Below are 17767 nucleotides of genomic sequence, written 5' to 3'. Positions count from 1 at the left end.
TTTAATTTTTATTTTTATCTTATTTATTTAGTTTTTTTTTTTTTTTTTTTTTTTTTTTTTTTGTGGGCAGGTATGAAGCTGTGAAGAGTACTGCTGATTTTTGCACAAAATTTAGTGCTTCATTTGTGAATCAATGTTACCATGATCAATCTTGTATTGAAAATTGTAAGAGCGAGGGGTTTGTTTATAGTGGGGAAGGGATTTGGCATGGATTTGCTTGCATGTGTTTCTATTATTGCTGAGATCACCAAACAAATATCATTTCACAAATATTAATAAGAGGGACGAATTCAGAATTTAAGCTTTATATATGAGCTTAAATAATAAAGTTGCTTACAATTGTTACAGTTTATGTACTCATCATTCGTGAAATAAAAATGAAACATGTATACTACATCTTTGTTTGATATGTAACTATGCGATTAGAGGTACGTTTGTCTTTATTTTGTATAAAGAGCAAATGAGTTGTCTGCCTAGTAGAATTTCTTTAGTTTTTTCTCAATTTCTTGACGCACGAAATTCTAATTAACCATGAGTACTCAACAAGTATCATAGACTTATTTTTGAAATATGGGATAAGTCTATAATGTCGGGGAAAAATGGATGATTATGGAGAATAAAAGGTTTAGCTTGAAGCGTGTCAAATACACTGTTCTTAAGAATATTTCGTCCACACCGAGATAAACATTTTTAGGCGTATCGTCCAGGATTCAACAAGCTCTTCTAGTATAACTAGGAGCAGAAACAACAAAGATTGTATAAAAAAAAAAACCAGCACAAAAAAAAATGGGAAGAAAACTCTACTTTTTTTCCACACTACACCCATGAACATAAACATATAGCTTTTTATATATAGTCCAAATAGGATGGACATCTGAAATAGAAAACGGTAAAATCCATTAAGGATTCAATGCCAAGAATTCAATGCCAAAATGAATCATTAAGAAATCAATACCAAGAGTTCAATTCCAAAAAGAAACTGTTATAATCGTCTAAGTCCATAACGTTGAATCTTTGAAAGCTATCAAATACCAAACACTAAAAACGTAGTTATTGTCTTCAATCATCAGTTTTAAAATTTTCAAATTTGTAATTGAAAATTATGCCATCAGTTACATATTGTATTAAGACCAATTAATATTAATTTAAGAGAATGAACCTAGACATTTTAAATAATTCTTTTTGAGATATTAAAACTATTTTTGTTTCAACAATCCCCCCACATAGCTCAAAAAGAATATTATAATGAAATAAAAAAATCGCTGGGTTTTCACAAATGAGCATAATGCGTCGAATTTGGTGTCTCTTGGACTATGAACCAGGCCTAGATAAAATAAGATTAAACTTACAGAACGATTTGTGAAGTTTAGAACTTCTATGAACCAAGAATTCTTTTGTAAGTTTAGTGTCTTATCTATCACATTATACCCGCACACACTTTGTTGTTTGTCGCGGTTTTGCGCTAATAGGCCATGCGCGCGCCTGGTTTTCATGAGTGCTCTAGAAATTTTGCCACAAATTTCATAGGAGCAGCCCCACTCCTCACTCATATAGGTCCATCCATCAAGTGTATTCTGCAGCGCAATACACCACCTACAAAAAGCTATGTATTATTGGATTAAGAATATAATAACTCAATCTCACATTCCTTGCAGTCTTGCACTATGTACACATACACCATAGGAAGAGACATATTTTAATAGTGCACATTTGATCAACTAATGACTTGTTATTACCCATATGAACCTACTTCATGGGATCTCCAATCATATAGGTTGGGTTACCATCATAGTTGATATAACTCAAATTGGCAAAAGTCTCATTCCCCTCGATGTTTCAGATATTAATCTTCTTCCCAAAGATTTAGTCAGAGGATCGTCCAAATTCACTTCTAACTTCACATAATCTATGGAAATAATTTCATCTCTCAGCAGCTACCTTATCACATTATGTCTCAATCGGATATGTCTACTCTTCCCATTAAAGGATTTATTTTTGGCAATGGCTATTGCAGCTTGGCAATCGCAATGCATCGACACAGAAGGTGTCGGTTTAATTCCTAGTGGAATACTTGCCAAAAGGTTCTTTAACCACCCGGCCTCATTGCTAGCTAATTCCGATGCCACAAACTCAGATTCCATGGTAGATCTAGCTATTATTGTTTGTTTAGCTGATTTCCATGCCACAGCACCTCCACCGAGGGTGAACACAAAACCACTAGTGGATTTTGTCTCATACGAATCAGAGATCCAGTTAGCATCATTGTATCCTTCTAATATAGTGGGAAATCCACTATATTTGATACCATAGTTCATGGTACCTCTCAAATATTTCATTACTCTTACTAATGCATTCCAATGATCATGATTCGGGTTTTGAGTATATCTACTCAATCTACATACAGCATATGCAATATGAGGTCTAGTAAAATTCATCAAATGCTTAGACTACCAATAACTTGAGCATATTTATTTTGATCTACAGCATCTCCCTTATTCTTTTTTAATTGACTACTAGCATCATAAGGAGTGCTTACAGGTACCACATCAAAATTATCAATTTTTTTTTAAGAATTCTTTCAACATAATGTTCTTGAGTCAACATCAAACTATTGTCATCTCTTATAAATTTCATGCCTAAAATAACACTAGCTTCTCCCATGTCTTTCATCTCAAAATTAGAAGACAAGAAAAATTTGGTTTTTATGTACCAAATCAAGGCTAGAACTAAAAATAAGCATGTCATCCACATAAAGGCAAATAATAACACATGTACCATCTACACGTTTTGCATAAACACATTTATCTACTTCAATTGTTGAAAATCCATCATTAATCAATACTTGATCAAATTTTTCATGCCACTGTTTAGGTGCTTGCTTTAGACCATATAAAGATTTTAGCAATTTACATACTTTATTTTCTTGGTCAAACACTATACAACCCTCAGGTTGCTCCATGTAAATTTCCTCTTCCAAATCACCATTGAAAAAAAGCAGTTTTAACATCCATTTGGTGAATAAAAAGTTTATAAATAGAAGCCAAGGCAAGTAAAACATGAATTGAGAAAATTTTAGTTACAGGAGCATAAGTATCAAAATAATCAACATTTTGCTTTTGGGTAAAACCTTTTGCAACAAGTCTAGCTTTGTATTTATCAATGGAACCATTTGAGTTTCTTCTTAAAAATCCATTTATAACCAATGGGTTTAGCTCCCGGAGGTAAATCAACTAAAACTCAAGTTTTATTTTGTAAAATTAAATTTAATTCTACATTAATAACTTCTTTCCAAAATGAGGCATCAGATGAAAGAAATAGCTTCAGAATATGTTAAAGGATCATTATCCACAAGATAAGTATCAAAATCATTACTAAAAGATTTTTCTTTCCTTGGTCTTTTGCTTCTTCTTAAATCCTCACTTTCAAAATCATTTTGAATAATTGGAATATGTGAAATATTATCACTTGGAATAATAGGAGCATCAGAAATTTTCTCAGATTTTAAAGGAAAAATATTTTCAAAAAATTCAGCATTTTTTATTTCAACAATAGTATTATGTTCAAGCACATCACTTTTGAGTACTAAAAATCTATATGATGCACTACTTTCAGCATACCCAATAAACATACAATCAGATGTCTTAGATTCTATTTTTTTTTTCTTAGGATCGGGTAACATAACTTTAGCAAGGCACCCCCACACTTTCAAATATTTCAAATTTGGGGAATACCCTTTCCACAACTCATAAGGAGTTTTACCCGTTTTCTTATAGGGAATTCTATTTTGTAAATGACAAGCAGATAAAATGACTTCACCCCAAAGATTATCTGGGGCACCAGAACTAACAAGTATGTTATTCATCATTTTCTTTAAGGTCCTATTTTTTCTTTCCGTTACACCATTGGATTGTGGATATTATGGCGGAGTTATCTCGTGAGTTATGCCTTCTTTCTCACAATAATCATTCAACAAAATAAATTCACCACCTCTATCGAATCTAACTCTTTTGATTTTCTTATCCAATTGATTTCTACTTCAGATTTATAAATTAAAAACTTATCAAAAGCTTCATCTTTATTTCTCAACAAATAAACTTTCGTATATCTAGAAAAATCGTCTATAAAAGTCACATAATATTTTTCCCTCCCCTAGTCATAGTTTGTTTCAAGTCTCCTAAATCAGTATGGATTAAACTTAATAATTCAGATTCTCTAAATACAGAAGCACATGATTTCTTAGTTTGTTTAGCTTCGGCACAAACTTCACGCTTATCAATATCTGAATAATTAATATTTGAAATGAGACCTTCGGAATGTATTTTCTTAATATAAGATAAACTAACATGTCCTAATCTAGCATGCCATAAATTAAAAGAATCAATCAAGTAAGCAGAAGTTCTAGCATTTTCATTCATAACATTGAGTACAAACAATCCATGGTTATAATAACCCTTGACAACAAAATTATTATTCTTGGTCAACACGACCTTATCAGATTCAAAAGAAACCTTCACCCCCACTTTTCCTAATAATCCCACAAAGACCAAATTGGCTAGGATACTAGGAACATGCAACACGTCATTCAATGCCAAAGTTTTGCCAGATGTGAGTTTGAGAATAACTCTGCCTTTTTCAAGAACTGGAGTAGTCCTTGAGTCACCAAGATATACAACCTCTTCTCCTTCCTCAACTTGGGTGTAAGACACAAAGTTTTTTTTGTTAGCACATATGTGCCTAGTGGCACCCGAGTCTAACACCCAATCTTTCACATTGGCCGCAAGGTTCACTTGGGAAACAACTGCAACAATTATGTCATCTGCTTTGGCTTCAGTTAAATTACTTTAGCCTTAGCGGGATTGTCATTCCCAACCTCTTCCGGCATTGAGCAGCATGATGGCCAGGTTTGCCACACAAAAAGCAATTGCCTTTTTTCTTGAATGTTTGATTGTTGGTTTTGGGCTTATAACCATTTCTTTTATCATACCTGTAATTTGATTTGTTCCGCAGCTTATTATCCTCCACAAGGTTGGCTCTTGTAGCAATCTTCTTTCCTTTGTCAGCAACAGCTTGCTTGCGATTGGTATTTTCAATTATAATATGCTTGACCAAGTCCTTCTGCGACAATTGCTTGTTTGTGTTTCAATTGTTATTTGTATTCACTCCAAGATTTGGGAAGTTTTTCTATAAGCATACCAGCAACAAACTGTTCGGGCAGAGAAATATCTTCAGATTTGAGATCTTCAATCAACTTGTGATATTCGTTGATTTGTGCAGTTAAGTCCTTGTCCTCCGTCATCTCCCACTTGTAGTAATTTCCAATTACAAACTTTTGTTTAGTAGCATCTTCAGCAGTGTACTTTGTTATCATTGACTCCCAGATTTCTTTTGCCTCTTTGTAGGAAACGTAGACATCGAACAATTCGTTAGAAAGAGTAGAAATTATATTATATCTACATACTTATTAGCATGAACCCATTGATCCATCTAAATGGAAGTTGCTTCAATTGGCTTAGGATCAGTAAGTGTAAAAGCAACTCCATGCATATCCAAAATAGAATGCACGCATTCCTGCCAGCGCTTAAAATTATCTCCACCAAAACCCTCAATTTTCGAAACAGCAGGAAAAGGTTTGACATAGGTAATTGGTGATGGAACAGCAACAGAAACAGTTGGTGCAACAGGTGTAGTAGCATCAACAACAACATTAGCAGCTTTATTCTCCATAATAACAACGTGAAAATATCCTTAAGATTGTTGGGAAAAAATTGGATGATTACGAGAATAAAAGGTTTAGCTTGAGGCGTGTCAAAGACACTGTCCTTAAGGATATTTCGCCCACACCGAAATTAAATATTTTTAGGCGCATCCCCGAGGATTCAACAAGCTCTTCTAGTATAACTAGGAGCAGAAACAACAAAGATTGTATAAAGAAAATCCAGCACAAAAGAAAAGGGAAGAAAACTTTAACTTTTTTCCTCACTACACCCATGAACATTAACATATAGCTTTTTATATATAGTCCAAATAGGATGGACATCTGAAATAGAAAATGGTAAAATTCATTAAGGATTCAATGCCAAAATGAATCGTTAAGAAATCAATACCAAGAATTCAATTTCAAAAAGAAGCCGTTATAATCATTTAAGTCCATAACGTTGAATCTTTGAAAGCTATCAAATACCAAACATTAAAAACATAGTTATTGTCTTCAATCATCAGTTTTAAAATTTTTAAATTTGTAATTGAAAATTATGCCATCAGTTACATATTGTATTAAGACCAATTAATATTATTTTAAGAGAATGAATCTAGACATAATTTTAAATAATTTTTTTTTGAGATATTAAAACTATTTTTTGTTTCAACATATAAAACATGCATAATAGGGAGAAAGCATAAAATCATCATAAGCTGAAAAATACTAAGCCACGCTGTTGCGGTGATGGCAATGAGCGGAAGCATGATTTTTATGAAGGGGATTCAGAAAATAAAAAGGTAAATACGCAAAGAAGTTAAAGGAATTTTATATATAATATATTTACATGGAATAAAAAGTTAACCTTATATACACAGTGTAATATTTGGCGAAAAAAATCCGGTTGAATCCCCTTTCGTCCATCTAACTTCGCCCTTGGATGCTAGAGGGGAGAAATAAGGGTTCGGGTCCAACTTGGGGAAGAGGATGATTTTTGAAACTTTCTTTTTAACAAAATTTAAAGGAATAATGATATGTCAAAAGTTATGTGACGTGGATATATACATTTGTTCATTTTTGGAGAATAGGTAATGAAAGGTATTTAATGAGTAAATATGTTAAAATGAAAAACTCGCAAGGGGTTGATTGGTAGGATGTATTATGTAAAATAATACGGGAAACTTATACAAGTATCCAAAATTAGTCTCAACTTACCAACCTCTAGCCATTAGTCATAGACTTACCAAAACAAGCCAAACACATATAAAAATTGAAAAACCAAATAAATAAGGTTCTTTCTCTCAAAAAATCACATGCAAAAATCTCTTTCCATATTTTAAGCGTGATTAGCAACATTAGATGCACGACGAAAAGGAAATTTTATGGATAAGGTAGTAAATAAGGTGATGAAATACAAAAAAAATAATATTCCAAAAATCTAAGTCAATATAGAGAAAGATTGGAGGTGCTTTACATTAGTTTTGTATCAAAATTCGTAATTAAATCGAGTTCAAAAAATTCTTCTGCGACACATGTATCAAAAATGTATCACGCATGTATCTCCCGCATAGGTATACAAGGATATACATGTGATACACAATTGATACAAATACGATACACAGTGTGATACACATATCATTTTTTTTAATGTTCAGTTTTTACGTCGAATTTTCAATCCAAACCACCTCAAAACTTCACCAAGTCATCCCAAAACTGAGATTCAAACTCCTTAAGATGTACTCAATCTATTTTAATAACACGCACCCAAAAGAAAGCAAAAATTTGACCTTTTTTGCTACAAATAGCTAATTGCCTAATATTAGTAATATTTTATGAATTGGCCAATTTTTGTAATGAGCTACTTATAAATGGACATAGCTGGTAGTTTCCCAAATAATACATTAACATTTGTGCTATTAATCTCTTGCTTGGTAGTGTTTTTTAACCTATGTATAAATTTATAACTAGTACTTGTACATGTTGAGTACTATTCTTATACATAGCAAACTACGATATTAGCAACACCGTAAATTTTTAATGATGGATAAGTATATATAAAGACAAACTGTACCAAATCAAATAATCGATAAGAAATAATCCCAACATAACTAATCCTAGCATTATTAATCCCAACATTATTATTCGGTACTATTCTTATACAACCTACCAAACGACCCCTAAATGTAATAGCCGGGTGGAAAAACCGGTGAAAGTTTAATCCTTACAAATTAGTCTAATGAAAATCATATTTCATCATTAAGGCCCTCCTTTTTTCTTCAACTATCATAATTTCCCCTCCTCTTTTACCTTCTTCACACTTACTACCCCTCCTATTCCATCTCCCCTTCACGTACCAAAATCCCTCAAAAAGAAAAAAGAAAAAGTTATGCCTTGACTTATGATCACCAGAATTCTCGTAATTTCTTACTTTTGATCAAAAGGTACTTTTTCTTGATGCTCATTTTCCCCCCCTGATCCTTCACTTATGATCACCAAAATCGAGCAACCCTTTAAGCTCAAGATCCCAATAACAACTTCAGTCCCACAATTTTCTGGTTCAGCTTTGAGTTTTGGGTCAAAGTCAAAATCAAGATTTGACAATTATAAGGGTAGGTGCAATAATTGTAGGCTGTTGTGGGTGGATTATGAAAAAATGGAGTTGTTGAGAAAATTGAGCAGAGGGTGTTTGACGAATAGTCTCAAAAAGGGTCAGAAGGTTGAAATTGAATCAGTTAATGATGGTGAAGATGTGTTTGATGCAGCTTCTGCTAAAGCAAAGTTGCAGCCTGAACATCTTGTTATTATGGTCAATGGTCTTATTGGGAGGTAAAAAGATTGAATTTTTATTTCATTCTTTGTGTTTAATAATGTAGTAATACTATGTGTTTTTTATAGGAATTTGTTAACTTGTAAATATGATATTGATACATGTGGGTAGAGTTACTCAATATATGTACTGGTAGGAGCTACCCAATGGAATAGTCGAGGTGCACGTAAGCTGGCTCGATACTATCGTCATAAATAAAATGATATTGACTTATGTGATTTTCTCGATTCTTTTGTTTTGGCGTTCTGTTGCTGTTGTATTAAGGATTTTAGTGACAATGGTGGTTCATGTAAAGATTGAATTTTTTTCATCTTTTGTTTCGTTTGTGCTTGTTAATTTAGTAGTATAATGTGTTTGTTATTAGGAATTTGTTTGTTATTAGGAATTTGTTTGTTTGTGTTTTTATTGTCCGGGCTAGTTTTCCCGCACCTTGACTAATCCACGGGATACCTGGTACCGCCCGTCAGCACAGGTATCGGGTAACTCTGTCCGCCAAGGTTTGGACATATGGAAAGATATCACCTAGTTTTTTTGCTTGCTGAGATTTGAACCCGAGACCTCCTAATTCTCAACCTACTTCATTGACATGGGAAATGTGATATTGACATTTGTGATTTTCTTGATTCTTTTCTTTTGGCATCATTGGTTACTGTTTTTATTAAGGATTTTACTGACATGATGGTTAGTTGGAACTAAAGATTGATTTATTTTTTTCCATCTATAAGAAACTAATGAATCTGCATTTAGGTTGCTGACCTCCCAGAAATAATGGTGTTCTATTTTCTTTTCAATTTTTTGTTTGGGTGGGAGTAGGGAGGGCAGAGGGGTATATTTCTGTATCATTAAAGCTTGAAAAGAGTTAATTATGTGAAATATGATTATTGACATTTAGCTGTAGCAACTGTATCTTTGGACTTCCATACAGAGGGTCCATGTCATTACTGCAAAAATTTCAGATGGCATTGAAAAGTGGAATAAACGAGAAGAAAAAAGACCAATTACAGTTATAAATTTAACTTAGACACTTAGAAAAAAGCATCATTTTTATCAGAAGTTAAGGGATAATGTTGATTTTAGTTGACACTTTGTTGTCTTGCCCTTTCTATGAGTGCTGAAATTTTAGTATAATATCAAACCAAGAAAATCTTATCAGAATAGTTATGGAGTGCTACCTGAAACATTTCTGACGAGAATTTAAAATGTCAGCTTACTTTTGGAGTGCTACCAAAAATCTCATTGTGAAGGTGGAACTGATCTGTAGAGTTCATTAAGTCCATACTTGTGGTATTCTCAAAATGTTGCGCTTCATTTTGCATTTGTCTTATACTTTCTGCTTTTTCCAGTAGTTATCAAGTGGATCATGCCTCCTCTTTTTGAGTTAATTCCAGTTATCCAAATTTCTTAATAGTTTACTTCTGATTCCTTTGCAGTTCTGCAGATTGGAGATATGCTGCCAAGCAATTTGTCAAAAGACTGCCTGATAAAATTGTTGTTCACTGTAAGTTCAACTTTAGTGATGGCCAACAAATTTCAGATTGCAATCCATGATTGTCTGTTACTAATTTTTCTCTATGCATTTAATCCTGCCAATAAACGGAGTTGGCTAGTTCACAATATCTTCCTTTCCCTTTACCCCTTTTCTGATTTGGATCTTGGCAAATATCTTCAATTTGGTTTGTGCTATGTCAAATGTCTTCAACTGGGCCGGCCCTCTGGGTTTAGTTCAAGTTCCAAAGGTTGAGGGAATTGTGACTTAGGTCATAGGTTCGAGCCTATGTGCCATGCAAACTAAGTCTGGTATTTAAGTGGAGAAAGATAGAGTGGCGGCTCATTATCCCTGAGTTTTTAAGGTTCTTGGTTCTAATGGTTGGTCTTAGACCGATATCTCGGTCATTAAAAAGGAATCTTCAACCGGGCCGAGCAGGATGGTAAGTTTGTTGTTGCCTTAAGAATCAGAAGCACTGCTTGCTACTTCAGTGTAAAAATTTGTTACGAAAGCATGGAACAGTGAGTGTCCATTATTGATTGAGTACGATGTGGTTTGCTAGTCGCGTTAAACCATCCAAAGGAGTACATAGAAGGAGAGTTTTGGAGTATGAACATCTGAAGCGACACAAGGGGTAGTGGGGTTATGCAAGGACCCTTGTGATGAAATCTGATATGTACATAAGCTGAGTAGTTTGACCTGAAGTTCGTTATTGTTGAACTACTCCACCAATAAGGAGGTTCAAGCATCAAAAGAGGCATCATAAAAGCTTAAGGAAACTTGGTAACTAATTGATAAATTGGATGAATAGCACATGGAATGTTTGTAGAAACTTTTGGGAAGTTCATCCACGTGATCTCATGAATTGGATTAGGCATCGGTGTGGATAATATGGGAGTTCATCGGTCAGTGTATTTGGGAATGAAGTGGACTTTGGACGTCAGTCTCCAGGATAGATGTGAAGTTGGAAGTTTGGTCGGCTGACAGATGTTTTTCATGCCCTTAGTACTTGATTTCCTGAAGTTACAGTCGGATTATGTCACTTTAGGTTGTGAGTTGTGACAAACTAGTAGCTTATGCGTATAGCTTATATCTTGCTATATTAGATATCTACTGTACAAACATTGTTATACATAATCTGAATTGTCTTTCCATCTGGTTGGGCTGATGGGTAGAATATGTAAAACCTATATAATTTATACTGAAATGTCACCATTTCATCCTTTTTTTACCTCAATGGTGTAAGAAATATAAAGATTTTGTTTGTTCTGTCGGGCTTCTTTAGTTATAGACCTTTTGTTTCAATTTTGTTGCTTGAAATTTACCTCCCAACCGCTTGGTTTGTCAATTATAATAAAGATGTCATGATTTGCTGGGTTTAAGAGCAAAGTGTGACAAAAGCGCATGCTCTAATAAAGAAAGGTGAAGGTGGAGGAAAATAAACATTAAATATGTTCATGTAATGCAAAAAGGTAATAATTATAAACACGAACTGGATGGAGAAAGTAAATGAAAATTTATGATACAGTGAAATACATAAATTGCTGCCTAAGCGATGCAAAGTTCAAAATCCTGCATTGAAACAAAATTTAAGGCTTATGTACAGCTCAAGTGTGCTTTTAATAATTCTGGTCAAAATTTTCCTTTTTTCCCCCTTTCTGTGTATCTTGTGATGGCAAGCATAACCATTGAGAGGAACTAAAGTTGTTTGAACTGATGATAACACCTTGTGACTTGCCAGGTAGTGAGTGCAATTCTTCTATGTTGACCTTTGATGGTGTTGACCGGATGGGCGAGAGACTTGCAAAAGAGGTACTTCGCTAATGGCTTTCTGATTTTTATACTTTTATTATCGAATGTAATGTCTCTTAGCAAATGTAAGTCCATTAGAATAAGTGATTTGAGGCTTGGAAAAAACCTGCTGCTTTATAGTGCAGGTGGAGGATGTGATCAAACGGTGGCCTGGGGTGCGCAAGATCTCATTTGTTGCTCACTCCTTGGGTGGCCTTGTAGCAAGATATGCTGTTGGGAGGCTGTATGAACCTCCAACAAAAACAGAAGTAGTTGATCTTAATGGCTCGTGCTTAGTCAGGGAAGAGAATGTGTCTGACCAATGTCACAATCAGTTTTCGGAAGAAACTGTTGCTGGATTAGAACCCGTAAACTTCATAACAGTTGCGACTCCGCATTTGGGCTCAAGAGGGCATAAGCAGGTGTTTCATTATCTCATAGTTTCTTTAGGTCGATTTTTTACTGTAATATTAGCTATCCCTATCTGGAATTACGAATTTCATTGTGGTCATTCCACTTCAAACGGTTATATATTGAAAATTGCAGTTTACTTAGGCAAGTTTGAGCATAGGCATCTATTAAAAGCTTCACTTAAGGAAACATGTTTGCTGCTTTTTCAAGGTTAATTTCTTGGACTAGTGGAGATTAGTTGTCCATTCAACCTACCGATAAATTACTAAAGCAAGCAACTTCATTAAGGAAGGATGATCAGAGTCTTTTCTGGTTATTTTTCTTTTTTGTTTTGTTAGAGAGGGGTGGAATTGCTTTCATCCTTATATGCGAACATACTGTCTTTATCTTGGACATCTTCTTGTCAATCAGTCAACTATGCTTCATTCTAAACTAGTTGGGGTGAATTATATGAATTATCTGTATCATTTCGGCTTTAATCGTGCCTATTTCATTCCAATGCTGAATAATTTGTCTTTCAATGCAAATTAGGGGTTCTCTAAAATCTTGCATTTGTCCCTAAAATTGGCATACAGGCCTCTAACCAATCTAACAAGATTCATGGTAAACAATGGACCTAATGTGAGTGTAGCAATAACAAATCCTAAGTACCTACTAGTTGGTCACCTATATGATGATTTGCTTCTATTCATATCTGTTCTTAGTTAAGTCTGCTGGGATCCAAGAGATTGAAGGTACTTTGAGACAAATTTCCTCCATATGTAATTTATCTTGTTTGCTTTTAGCACATTCAAATATTTCAATATTGCACTTAGAACCGATGCATATTGAGGTTAACTTAGGACATGATCAAACCATGTTCGGTGACGTTCTCTCATTTATTCTTTGTATGTGCTATTTGCATCATCTATTAGATGTTATCATTCCGAATCTTGTATGACCGCATGTTCATTTTTTTAATCGGTACGACGATAAATTCATTAATATCCACATTTCTTTGATAGTCATCTAGTGAATATGCTTGACCTACTCAACAACCAATGTTCTTGTCAAGGTTCTTGGCCTTTAGACACACATAGAGCTTTACTTGTTAATGCAAATTTGTTATTTTCTTAGGCTGGCTGGATATATATATATATATATGTATATATATATATATATATATATATATATATATATATACATATATCAGCTTTAAACCCGTGATCATTCTTTAATAACTTATCATTTACCTTAAATGTTATTTGGTTTGTGTTTTATAGTACGTCTGGCATGCTACTTTTCTCTTGTTTCGCTCCGCTCTATAACTTTGCATTCTGGACCACCAGTCTATGTTGGCTGGTTATCTTCTTTCACTATGCAAGTTTTAACGAGTCAATCCTTATCACCAATTTTCTTTAATTCTAAAACTTTTTCCTTGAAACCCTGGTTCTAGAATGATTCACACCGCTTCCTATTTTTATCTAGTCTACAATATCATTATTTATAACTTAATTTTCCAATCTATCACTTTCTCTTATCTGCTTATTCTCTTGTAGACAACCAACTCCTCCTGCTTAAGCTTTCCATTATTCTATTGGCTCCATCCTGTCAGTAAGTCTATGTTACAACTACTCCAGATATGTCTCTTTCAAACTAGTTTCTTTATCCAATCCGTCTTATAAGGTGAGTTTACTATCCGAACACCACAATTCGGCATCATTATGGTGGGACTAACTTCTTTAAGCACACCCATCTATGGTGTGGAAAACTTTGCTTATATTTCATCACACCTTGGCAATGATGTGACAAAATTCCTGCTTATTTAGTACTATGCCTAATAGTCGATTTAGATTGTTTCTATATGGACATGTTACAATGAAAATGGATGTCTATATGGTTACCAAATTATTTGAGGGAAGAAATGAAACATGTGAAGATATGACTCTTGGGCTTAACTCAACCCCAAAAGACTTGCTCGTGAGGGGAGGATTTCCAGAGATTGTGTAAGGATATCACAACCCATTCCCTCAATTTGACACTCCCCCACACGCCCAGACTGGACAACTACAACGTGGATATAACACATGGGCCCAATATTGAGAAAACAACAATAAGGATCAATGCATCTGGCTCTGATACCATGTAAAGATACGGTCCTTGGGCCTAATTCAACCCCAAAAGCTAGTTCATTAGGGGAGGATTTCCCAAGACCGTATAAGGAGATGACAACCCATTCCCTCAACCAATGTGGGACGTGACAAAAAATAAGGATGTGAAGAGGGAAGAGTAAAGGGAACACCAAAGCATCACTGAAAGCTTCTTTTGTATATACAATTAATCATGATATTACATCGATAATATGATACTAGTATAATTGCTTATAATGCTTGGTTCTGATAAGCACTTAGCTGCTGATGGTAAGTTATTTTACTTTAGGCATGCTTTCATGGTGCGTGTGCCCCTTAAAGCTTGTGTATCTCAACACGTCAGTTAACTTCGATCTCTAACTAAAATTTATTTCCTAGATTACTTCAAAGACCAAAGTAGTTGTCCTTTTCTTTGTAATTTTTTTCGCTGTTTTGCCCAGCTGCCACTTCTCTGCGGTCTTCCTTTGCTGGAGAAAGGGGCATCTCAAACTGCTCACTGGATTGTTGGGAGATCTGGAAAGCACCTATTCCTGACTGATAAAGATGATGGGAAGCCTCCCCTCCTCCTCAGGATGGTCAATGATTCAGATGATCTCAAATTCATGTCAGTATCAACTTTAAATTTTTTCCCCCTATTAGAGGGAAGTGGCAAATGCATTATCTTGTAACATCATCTTTGGCTTTCTGTGTAGGTCAGCGTTACGCTCTTTTAAGCGTCGAGTGGCATATGCAAACGCAAATTATGACCGTATCCTATGAGTTCGATTAGCTTTTCAGATTTCTTATAATTTATATGCTTTATGCACACAAATATAGCTGGTGAAGTTTGCAAAATTTTCTGAACGAAAACCGCCTGGTAGTTTTTGGTGAAAAACTCTTATGGTTTGGGATATCCATATGATTATATGGGATTTACCAAAATTGGAATTGGTTTTATCCTTAACTCATCTCTAAGATGTTGTTGGATGGAGAACATCGTCAATTCGCCGTCAGAATGAACTTCCAAAGGTTGGTTCCGTTGACTGACCTGCATTATCTGTTAGAGTACTAATTTGTTCTTCTTGTATATATGTAACTGGATTTCTTTTCATTCTTCTCCAGTCTAACCTTCAAATAAAGGATCAGAAATACCCACATATCGTAAATGTTGAGCAAGAAACTTCTCTGGATATTGACCATAAAGTATCTTCATCAGATGAGAAGCAAATGACTGATTTAGAAGGTTTGTAAACCCTCTTACTCTATTTGGTAGAGTGCCCAGCCCCCACTCAAAAGAAATAAGATGAAAGTAAAATAATTATAAAGTAAAAAATAACAGACATTACTCCATTTTTCACTTTACCTCAACACATGTGCCTCACACCTTTTTGGCAATAAAGGTTATGATATTTATATTTTTCTTATTGGATATCTGTGATGCTTTCTGTTCCCACAGGCAGAGAAATTGTTTGATGTCGCTTGAGTTTTCCTTTACTTTGGTAATATTTTCATCCCAAAAAGAAAAACTTGTAGGAGTAAATCCTGGTAAGTACAGGATTTTGACGAGTGGTATGTTAGCAACTTTCACTTGTTAGATTGATAAAAGATTTCGGTAAATTGAGGTCACTTTCTACTATGTCAAGATTGTTTGTGATATGATCTAGCTAGTCCTCTATTATTCTCCAGGCAGATTACTGTAACTAATAGCAGGATTACGTAATAAAGCTATTCATTCTTTTGACATGCTGCTCCCGGAGGTTTTAGAAAGAGGACCTCATTTATTACTAATTTTACGTCTTATTGGCATTTACATTTTATTCAGTTTTCAGCTCCTCTTTTGTCCTTCCTTTTCTTCTTTTGGTTATAGTCTTCTATGTGATTATTTGCTGCATCGGCTTTTTGCTTCATTTGGTGTTCTCATAGAGCTTTTCTTTGGCCCATCTAGAGGAGATGATTGACGGTCTTACACAAGTACCATGGGAACGAATTGATGTTAGCTTTCACGAAAGCAGACAACGATACGTTGCACACAATACTATCCAGGCAAGCTTTAGGTTCATTATTCTTGCTGGTATTTTCTAGTCAAGCCATGTGTATTGTAACATTTCTTTTTCCTTAAAGACTTATGTGTTTGACTTTTAAATTTTTTGAAGTTTTGGGTCTAGTAGATTGTTCAAGTCCTTTGCTAAAAACTGTTAGCTTCAACTGTAAATGCTATGCCTCTTCTTTGGTTATTCAAATGGATGAATGTTCAGAGATACGGTAGTTTGGTATATATTAAGGAAACTGTACTTTGGTTTTTCAATCTTCATTTACATTCTAGGCAAAGGATATGGAGCGAAGAACTTTTGTTGTGCGAATACGATAGTTCATACTTGTTCGGTCTGTTGGCTGCTGTGCAATTATAACAGTATGCTCCCGCTCAAAGTTTCCTCTTTTTGCAATTATCTCCTCATGCATTCTCTTGTCTCTTGCCTCATCCAATAACCAGCAATAAGGTAGCAGGAGTAGTTTTTGGTCATCACCTTTCTTTGTGTGTTATGTGCAAACACATGTCAGCAGTCAATACAAATTTGTCTGTTTGCAATCTAAAAGGTTAGATATATGAGGTTACAGCACAACTGCCGTGTCAACCATGCAAAGTGCTTCGTGTGTGCTATCTTTGGGTGTTAACAGTTAACACCCCTTAGCAACTAAAATATGAATTTTGTGTTATCGGTTTTTTTCAGAATTTCTTTCTAGTGTCCTATTGAGCTTATTTTATTTATTGTGTTTTTAATTTAGGTGAAGACCTATTGGCTAAATTCAGATGGTGCAGATGTGATTGAACATATGATAGATAACTTCCTTCTCTAGTTGTCTGTTCATCGAGGATTGGCTGTCTCGGTGATAGCTCCTTTTGCTTATCTGTAGCGCCTATGGTACTTCATTCCAAGTCCTAATCACATGCATAACCACGAATCCGAGCATCATTGCCAGATTGTTTCTTCTTGCATGTATATCATGTGTGAGTGTTATCTTCAAGAACCTCACAAATTTGTAGATGATCAGAATCTCTGCAATGTGTTTTCTTTCTTTCATTTGTGCTTCCTTTATTTTGTCTTTTACGTTAAATTGAAAGAAATGTTCAAAGTGGCGGTAATCGCTGCATTCACAAATAATTTTTTCTCTACGAACATAGTGCTATTTATCATATTCTTTAGTCTCTTACTCGCATCTTTTGTAAGACCACTTGAGGATGGGCATGCTGTTACTTATTGTTGTGTCTGCTTCGGGCAACTATATAGGGAACTTCACCTTCTGTATATCTTTTCAGATGAACCTTTAATCCTTTACTCTTGCTGATGTATCGCATTACCTGAAGTCAGATAATGTGCTATTTTTACTATTTTGATTGGTATAAATATACTGCATTAGTATATCCATCACTTTTGTACATCACCTTTTGT

General features: G+C 34.6%; 1 protein-coding gene across 1 annotated transcript; it reads left to right on the top strand.

The window, feature by feature from the left end:
* On the top strand, positions 8019-17625 carry LOC109234194 (putative lipase ROG1). Its single transcript, XM_019400075.1, has 10 exons — positions 8019-8521; positions 9953-10020; positions 11750-11820; positions 11946-12221; positions 14780-14943; positions 15032-15087; positions 15295-15347; positions 15441-15561; positions 16264-16361; positions 17103-17625. The coding sequence occupies exons 1-10, from the start codon at positions 8181-8183 to the stop codon at positions 17172-17174; spliced, it is 1320 nt and encodes a 439-aa protein (XP_019255620.1). The 5' UTR covers positions 8019-8180; the 3' UTR covers positions 17175-17625.

This window comes from Nicotiana attenuata, chromosome 11 (assembly GCF_001879085.1).
Source record: "Nicotiana attenuata strain UT chromosome 11, NIATTr2, whole genome shotgun sequence".
Lineage (NCBI taxonomy): Eukaryota > Viridiplantae > Streptophyta > Magnoliopsida > Solanales > Solanaceae > Nicotiana > Nicotiana attenuata.
Note: the sequence above shows the minus strand (reverse complement) of the source record. Positions and strands in the feature narration are given on the sequence as shown.